The sequence below is a fragment of the Capricornis sumatraensis genome, chromosome 14 (assembly GCF_032405125.1).
Source record: "Capricornis sumatraensis isolate serow.1 chromosome 14, serow.2, whole genome shotgun sequence".
In the NCBI taxonomy this organism is placed as follows: Eukaryota; Metazoa; Chordata; class Mammalia; order Artiodactyla; family Bovidae; genus Capricornis; species Capricornis sumatraensis.
In genome coordinates, this window is record NC_091082.1 from 82,530,955 (window position 1) to 82,539,649 (window position 8,695).

The 8,695-nt window shown below is 57.7% G+C and overlaps 1 protein-coding gene across 1 annotated transcript in view; it reads left to right on the forward strand.

Annotated features, from left to right (window-relative positions):
- The window catches only part of PLXNA2 (plexin A2), a 229,112-nt gene extending 221,484 nt beyond the window's left edge, over positions 1 to 7,628 (forward strand). The window contains exons 28-32 of the mRNA XM_068986380.1: positions 276 to 466; positions 2,283 to 2,452; positions 5,473 to 5,685; positions 6,294 to 6,444; positions 7,122 to 7,628. Coding sequence (XP_068842481.1) covers positions 276 to 466; positions 2,283 to 2,452; positions 5,473 to 5,685; positions 6,294 to 6,444; positions 7,122 to 7,217 — 821 coding nt within the window. The 3' untranslated portion in view covers positions 7,218 to 7,628. The remainder of the gene's footprint in view (positions 1 to 275; positions 467 to 2,282; positions 2,453 to 5,472; positions 5,686 to 6,293; positions 6,445 to 7,121) is intronic.
- The last annotated feature ends 1,067 nt before the right edge of the window (positions 7,629 to 8,695 follow it).

Genomic DNA, 8,695 nt, shown 5'->3' on the forward strand with positions numbered 1-8,695 from the left:
CGTCAGGGATGAAGGTACTCCTGTATTCCCCAGGGCCACTCCAGCTCACAGAATTTCCAGAGCCTCGTTCTGGTAACAGGATTTCAGGCTGTCCTCACACCAGCCAAGCATCACTAAAATAACTCACCAAACGTGAAACCCCAAGGGCTCCCTTCCAATCAAGACCGCCTTGTTCTTAGTGAGGGCAGCAGGGGGGCAGGGATTCTAGAAGGGTTCTACCAGCAAGGGTGAGGAAATGTGCCGCTCACGGGCCTCCGCCGCTCCCTTCCCCGCAGACTCCTCCTTCAGGTACACAGGCAGCCCCGACAGCCTGCGGTCGCGGGCACCCATGATCACCCCGGACCTGGAGAGCGGGGTCAAGGTGTGGCACCTGGTGAAGAACCACGACCACGGGGACCAGAAGGAGGGGGACCGGGGCAGCAAGATGGTGTCGGAGATCTACCTGACCCGGCTGCTGGCCACCAAGGTAACAGCCCCTGCTCTGCCCCGGCCCAGGGAGGGCACCCCAGAGACGTGTCCTGCCCCAGCCCCTACCCGGCCCACGGCGTAGGAAGGATCCCATGGGCTCTGCCCCCCAGGGGACCCACCTGGACAAGGAGGGCCTCGTCTTGGGGCACACTTCCCTAGAGATCACTGCTGTTTTCTACCCTGCGGCAAAAATCACAGTGGTCTGCCCGGCTCACTCAAAAGCTCCCCCGTCACTCCGCAGAGGACCAGTGCTCTCGCTTCTGGGTCCCCATACCCCTCAAGAAGATACTGGGGTTTTTCTTGGTAAATATGAGATGGACGGACATGCCGCCTTCCTCTGTCAGGGTCTTCTCTACCGCTTTCTGCCCACACTGGGAGGAGAAGCGTGAAGCCCTGGTCTGTCTGGTAGTCTACGGGAAAGCTTCCCCTTCCCCATTCCATCACGTGTGTGCGTGCTAAGTCGCTTCAGTCAAGTCCAGTTCTTTGCCACTTCATGGGCTGTAGCTTTCCAGGCTCCTCTGTCCGTGGGATTCTCCAGGCAAGAATACTGGAGTGGGCTGCCGTTTCCTCCTTCAGGGAGTCTTCCTGACCCAGGGATCAAACCCATGTCTCTCAAGTCTCTTGCATTGGCAGGTGAGTTCTTTACCACTAGCCACCTGGGACGCCATCTCATCTACCCCCACAAGTGCTGACAGAAGCTGAGATCTAAAGCAGCCTGCCAGCCTCCCCAGCAGAGAACAGTATACCTACAAGCATAGCAACCATATATAGCTTGTATTTGACAGGACTCTCCTCCACTAAACCAACAAAAATGCTGCTGAAATTCTAATACAGTGGCTTCTCAGACTTGTTCCCTGAAGTGTCACAGAAATACACCATTAGAGAATGTGTCTCAAATTTTGCTTCAAATAATATGCTGATGAGAGACTAGACTTCCCAAGTGGCTCAGTGGTAAAGAATCCATCTGCCAGATCAGGAGATAACAGGAGATATGGATTCTATCCCTGGGTCAGGAAGCTCCCCAGGAGGAGGTCATGGCAACCCACTCCAGTATTTTTGCCTGGGAAATCCCACAGACAGAAGAGCCTGGTGGGTTACAGTCCATGGGGTTGCAAAGAGTTGGACACAACTTAGCAACTGCATGCTCACAAAGAGACACCAAAAGGTTGGACATTTACTGACCTTCAGAGATGTTTCTTGAATCTGCAAACTGTGGGCCCCAGGCCCAGCCTTGGCCCTGCCCCCTGATACCCTCCAAGGCCCCGTGATCAGGGCTATGCCTGAGCGTTCTTGGATCTGTACCCTCCGCCCAGCCCTGACTCCAGACCCCACTTATCCCAGGCTGCTAACACAGTGAGCCCTTTCACACCTTCCTGCCAGACCCTCTGCGGTCCTCCCCTGCTCCTGCTGGGAGGGTCCCCGTCCTCTGGCTGGTTCTTTACATGGCCTCTCATACCCTCTCATACCAGCCTGTGCCACTCATTCCCTGTGGGAAGCCTGAGCTCAGAGCACTTGCTGTCTTTGATCAAACTCCCCCTGCCCACACCCACCTGGCAGGGACACAAGCATAAGTGTGCATGTGGCTCCTGGTTGGAGGCGGTTCTTTCTGGAAACATGCAGGCCATCAGTCCTTCCCACCTCCCCGACACCCCAGAAGGACCCTCGTTCCCCCACCTCCGCTGTCCTGTCTGCACAGCCTGGTGTCGCAGACAGATTTCCGAGGCAGGGTCAGTCCAAGCAAGGCACCATCCGGCCTGTGCGTCTGCTGCCGGCCCCCCTCCCCCACCTCACCCTCTCCCACGCCCCTCCCCCAGGGCACCCTGCAGAAGTTCGTGGACGACTTGTTTGAGACCTTGTTCAGCACTGTGCACCGGGGCAGCGCGCTCCCCCTGGCCATCAAGTACATGTTCGATTTCCTGGATGAGCAGGCAGACAGACACAGTATCCACGACACAGACGTGCGGCACACTTGGAAGAGCAACTGGTAAACCCCTCGGGCAGCCCAGGACCAGGGCGTGGGGGCGTGGGGTAGGGCCCAGCAGGGACCAGGGGGTGGGGGCGTGGGGTAGGGCCCAGCAGGGACCAGGGAGATGGGGGCATGGGGTAGGGCCCAGCAGGGACCAGGGAGATGGGGGCGTGGGGTAGGGCCCAGCGGGGACCAGGGGGTGGGGGCGTGGGGTAGGGCCCAGCAGGGACCAGGGAGATGGGGGCGTGGGGTAGGGCCCAGCAGGGACCAGGGAGATGGGGGCGTGGGGTAGGGCCCAGCAGGGACCAGGGAGATGGGGGCGTGGGGTAGGGCCCAGCAGGGACCAGGGAGATGGGGGCGTGGGGTAGGGCCCAGCAGGGACAGGGAGATGGGGGCGTGGGGTAGGGCCCAGCAGGGACCAGGGGGTGGGGGCGTGGGGTAGGGCCCAGCAGGGACCAGGGGGTGGGGGCGTGGGGTAGGGCCCAGCAGGGACCAGGGGGTGGGGGCGTGGGGTAGGGCCCAGCAGGGACCAGGGAGATGGGGGCGTGGAGTAGGGCCCAGCAGGGACCAGGGGGTGGGGGCGTGGGGTAGGGCCCAGCAGGGACCAGGGAGATGGGGGCGTGGGGTAGGGCCCAGCAGGGACCAGGAAGATGGGGGGTGGAACCTGTTCTCTGCTGTGGCTGGGTAATCCAAGGCTCCTAGGACAAACATACGCTCCACAGAGCTGATGTGTGCCCCAGGGGCAAGGCAGGGCCCTCCCGGCACAGGACCCAGCACCAGGACACACATACACTGGAGCTCCTGCCCTTTCAGGCCAAGACCCTTCCCCAGGCCACGCCTCCTCCTTTCTGACTTGTGATTCTCGGGAAAGGGAGCCGGGGGGAACCCACACACAGAGCCACATCCCAGACGACCGAGCAGCGGGCCAGGCAGCGTGGGGCCTCCTGAGCACAGCAGAGTCTCAGGCACGTCCTGGCATGAGGAGAGCCCTGCATTAAACTCAGACCCCTGGGGAGGCTGGCCAGTGCCGGGGGAGAGCCTGCACCTGCGGTGAACTTGAGCTCACCAATGAGCGAAGGCTGTTGCACACGCGACCCCTTAAGGCCCAGCTCCGTGGCTCTCAGGAAGCCGCAGGCAGGAGGTCCCACGGGCCTGACTCCATCCCCGGAGGGGCCCTCCTTGGGCAGACCCAGCAGAGGGAGAGACGGCTCCCCAAGGCCCTTCGCACAAGACGTGTCTCTGCTGGGTTTTGAACCTGGATCTCAGACCACTCTGAAGACAGGCCCTCATGTCCCGCCAGGCCTGGCCAAGAGCCAGAGCACAGACCTTCCCTCAGGAAGGAGCAGAGAGAGGGCAGAGAGGAGGGCCAGGCCTGGAGTTGGGCAGGCCGCCCACACAGCTGTCTGGACTCAGCCCTTACCTCGGAAAACAGAGCCGGCACAGATGGGCCCCGGCTGTTATTTAGGAATCCAAAGTCCTAGCAACCAGCCAAACACTGGGTGAAAACCCAGCCTTGGACCCCACCTATTCCTCCCTTTCCGGGGTGTTGTGGCTGCCAAGCCCTCCAGAGGCCACAGCTTTTGATCACAGCAGAGCGAAGCGAAGAGGTCTGGTGGTCTCGGGGCATGGAGCCCCCCAGGGCAGGCCCCTGAGACCGGCCTTCCATCCGCATTCCCAGGGCCCGTGCTGTGGCTCTGCCATGGCTTTGGAGCTCCCCTCCACTGCCACCCCCAGGCTGGCCCAGAAATCAAGAGAAAGTTCTGGATTGTCCTCCTCCCCGTGCCTGCTGTATCTGGGCAAGTCATAGAAACGCCCTCCCCTGGAGTTGTGGCAGGGACAGCCCTCTTAGCCAGACCTCAGATTCCTAATGTCCAAGGAGAGAACACTGGAAGTTTTCAGAGCTGCTGGGGAAGGGAGAGTGGACCAGAGGAGCCACCTCTTCGCCCAGGCCGCCCCCTCCAGGTTAAATGAAGGATCCCTCATTTCACTGCAGAGATAGGCGGAAGTTCTAATGGAAGGCCTTGGATCTGGGCAAAGCTGATCTTTCCCAACACTTGGCATGGGCCGTGGAGACATTTGGGAAGGTCTGGGGTCCAGGAGATTCAAGAGACAAGGAAGGAGAGAGGGGAGGTCAGCCCAGAGGACAAATGGGGACAGAGCTCACTGCAGAGAGGAGCCCAAAGAGTTAAGGGCCAGCGGGCAGCTGGAGAGGAGGCCAAGTTGGAAAAGGCCACAGAAACAGCAGCTGTTCTGGTTTTGAAGGGGAATAAATGGGCTTATCCTCCTCACGGCCAAAGGAGCAGAGAAAACGCATTCTCCTCCGATTATAAATTCCCCAAGTCGCAGAAAGAATTCTCCTAACGACTGATCAGTTGCTCTCAGGGTGGGAAAAACGCAGAGCCCCAGCGAGTCATTCCCAGCGTGCCAACAATGGCCTCCTCTTCTGCCTCTGCCCCTGCCCGGAGCTGAGAACACCCTGGGGAGCGCCCTGAAAGAGCTGTTCCCAGGGGAGCCCATTCCTCCGCCCAGCGTGGCGGGGCCAGCCCTGGGAAGCGGCCAGCCAGCCCGGCTGGGCGGGGAACCCAGGTGGGGCCTTTGTGCCCACTCCGAGGCTGGGGCTGCCGCCCCGTCCTTCCGGACAATGGCTGCGGTCACCAGGAAGGGGCCTCTGGGAGCCTGGGGGCTTTGTCTGGGGCTCTGAGAAAGCGGTGCAGGCCCTCTAGACTTAGGCTCCCCCAGGGGCACAGGAGTCTTTGGAAAAAACCTCCAGGAGGAAGTAAAGCCACCCATGCCCACCTCGGAGCAGTTGAAGCACGAGGTCAGCGCCTCCCGTTAGGGCACAATGGGGCTCCTTCTCTTCCAGCATCAGTCAAAGCTAAGGCTTAATTCGCAGCCCTGGCTGGACCAGTTGTCTGTGATTCCGTTCCCTTGCCCTTCGGAGAGAATTTTGCATTTGTGGGGTTGGAAGGAATATTAGTGGATGGCACGGGGCCGGGCCCGGACGCAGCCCTCAGAGACCCCTCTGCCCTCTCCTCCAGCCTCCCTCTGCGCTTCTGGGTGAACGTGATCAAGAACCCCCAGTTTGTATTTGACATCCACAAGGGCAGCATCACGGACGCCTGCCTCTCCGTGGTGGCCCAGACCTTCATGGACTCCTGCTCAACTTCAGAGCACCGGCTGGGCAAGGACTCCCCTTCCAACAAGCTGCTCTACGCCAAGGACATCCCCAGCTACAAGAGCTGGGTGGAGAGGTCAGTAGTGTCCTGAGGACCGGTCCAGCCCCCAGTGCCTGCTCCATTCCCTCCTCTGGGCTTCACTGACCAAGGACTCAAAGCCCTGCTTGTGGTCCCTTCCAGACCTCATGCTCACCTTTTTCTCCTTTGCCCAGAGTTCCTGCTGGGGGAGGAAAAGGGAGCTTTGCACCCCCTGAGTCAGATTTAGCATTCTGATCACCCTTTACTGAGCATATGCTAAGCATCCAGCACTTTGATGAAGATGTTGTATGCATCATCTCACTAAAATACCAACAGAGCAGTGAAGTAGGTCTTATTATCATCCCCTTTTTTACTGAGGAGGCCACTGATGCCAAGTGACTTACCAAGGACACACAGCTAGCAGGGCGCTGACCTGGAATGTGAATACTGAGAGTCTGGTCACAGCGCTGCAGACTCTGGCCTGAGGCAGAACAAGTGTCCAGGCCCCAAGCTCAGCTTGAGAGCAGAGGCCAGAGCAACTTCATTAAAAGAGGAACAGGGAAGCAGGAGGGGACACCCATCCTCTCTGGGGTCCTGGGGTCAGGGGACGGACAGGCGAGTCTTTGCTGAGCCCCTCACCAAGGAGCCTGTCCTCTCTATGGCAGATACTATGCAGACATTGCCAAACTCCCCGCCATCAGTGACCAGGACATGAACGCCTACCTCGCCGAGCAGTCCCGCCTGCATGCCGTGGAGTTCAACATGCTGAGTGCCCTCAACGAGATCTACTCGTATGTCAGCAAGTACAGCGAAGAGGTGAGGCAGAAACCCACCCCGAGAGGGCCAGGCAGGTTAACCAGAAAGCCGGGCTCCATCCTTAAACAGCAGCAATGGGTGGTAATTCCGAAAACATTCACGGAGTCAAAAAGTCAGCCGCTCTTCCTTTGGAAGGCAACCTGTCCTCTCCTGATTCATCCTGTGCTTTCTTACGCCTTATTTTGTCTTGTCTTCATTGCTAATGCAATACGTAACACTTTTACTGAATATTGTCATTGTTGCCCAGTTCAAAGTAGATGATGAATTTCATCCCTTCTGAAACAGCGAATCAGACTATTCTTTGCAGTTGGGCAGAAGCTGTCAGCTGAAATATTTCAGACAGACAGGTGGACACGGCTAGACCCTGAAGAGGACAACTTCAGGACAGCAAGTCTTGCATCAGCATCATACCTGAACACAGTAGTAGCAGTGGTCATCATGGTCATAGCTAACGCTTACACAGCACTTCCTGTATGCCTAATGTTTTAAAAGCTTTCGATAAATACATGCATACACACACATACGTATATCATACCCCTGTTCAGGTGATCATCCACGTTATTTAGAGTTGTGCTCTTTGGGCAGGATAGAAAGGCAGACGGAAGGATGAAGGATGTGGGGAAAGCCATCTTGCATGCTGAATGCTGAGCCTGCCCACCTTTGTTTTCATCCCTCAGCTCATCGGCGCGCTGGAGCAGGACGAGCAGGCGCGGCGCCAGCGGCTGGCGTACAAGGTGGAACAGCTCATCAACGCCATGTCCATTGAGAGCTGAGAGACAGAGCCTCCCAATTCCTGGGAAGAGGGACCCACGAAAGCTGTCACACTGGGCGTCTCAGAAGGAAGGACAAGTGAAGGGGGTCAGGCCCCAGAGCTTGCTGTCTCCTGAGACCCTAACCCTGGGGAGAGGGGAGGGCCCCTCTCCCCACACCAGCCAAGTTTCGCCCCAGCTGGTCCCTGCAGGGAGAGACCAGCGGCGTCACAGCCACCCACGACGAGAGGGACGCAGGGGCCCGGAGAAGGTGGTTCTTCAAGCTGAGAGGCGCAGCTGGGCACGGTTCTGCCTCTGTGACTGCTGCTTTGCATGAAAACTCATTTGATGTATATTGGGGAAATAATGAGAACTTTATTTAATTTTTTTTTAAGAAAAAGGAAAACCAGAAATAAAACAAAAAGCCTCCCTGTTCATCCCGTCCAACTTTCGTTTAATTCTGCTTTCTGTCCCCCTTCCTTCTTTTGCCCCTGTCCCTCCTTCCTCGCACAACTCCTGGTTCCCAACAACTGGAAAAAAAGCCTACAAAGAGATGCTGAGAGAAACTGATCATTTCCTTGCCTTTGAAACCTTCTTTGTCTAAGAAGTGAGGAGGAGAAGAATGAGCACAAGTTGGCACCAAACGCTCCGAAGGAAGAGTGGCCGATGAAGCCAGAAGAGGTGGGGAAGGTGGGACTTTGCACCAACAGCCGAGCCCCCGGGCTCCACCTGCTGACAGCAAGCTGAGCTTTATGTCCACACGTCCGTGCGTCCTCTTCTCCAGCGGACCATGTGTGTCTCAAGAGCACCGATGCTTTTTGCTACTGTTTGGTTGTTTTCTTTAAACCCAAACCTCAACAAGTGAGGAGCTGATTTTGGTACTTTTCCTTCGGGTTTCCCTACAGTGACTACCAGACATGAGAGCTGGGCCTCTCTCAGAGGGGACGCCCGGTCTCCCGAAGGACGCTGGGCAGCTCTGCCTTATATCCATCCTGGTTGTAAACCAGGCTTCCCGGTAGCAGGGCCCTGGAGGAGCGCGGGCCAGGCCTCTGGGAGGTTCCGTTCGGGAGCCGACGGGGGGACATGGGTGTTCAGACTCTGCTCCAGTCCGCCCGTGGTTTCTTACAATTAAAAAGAAAACAAAAATCAAACACTGTTTACAGCAAGCAATACTTGAAGAGCATAGGTTCAAGACGCTGCAGTATTTATTGTTGTGCTTTCTTTGTTTTATTCTCTCGTGCCTAGAGAGGGGAGACGACCCTTTGCTCGTACGCGGACGCTCCTGATGGTCTGAGCACTAGAGAGGCCGCAGTAGAGAGGACTGTAGCATCCCCAGGCTGCGTCTTCCGCCTCTCTCTCTCTCTCTCTCTCTCCCCCTCCCTCCCTCCCTCCCTCCCTCCCTCCCTCCCTCCCTCTCTCTCTCTCTCTCTCTCTCTCTCTCTCTCTCTCTCTGCCTCTCGCGTCCTCCTGAGTTCAAAGGACTAATGGGTGGCTTCTCACTG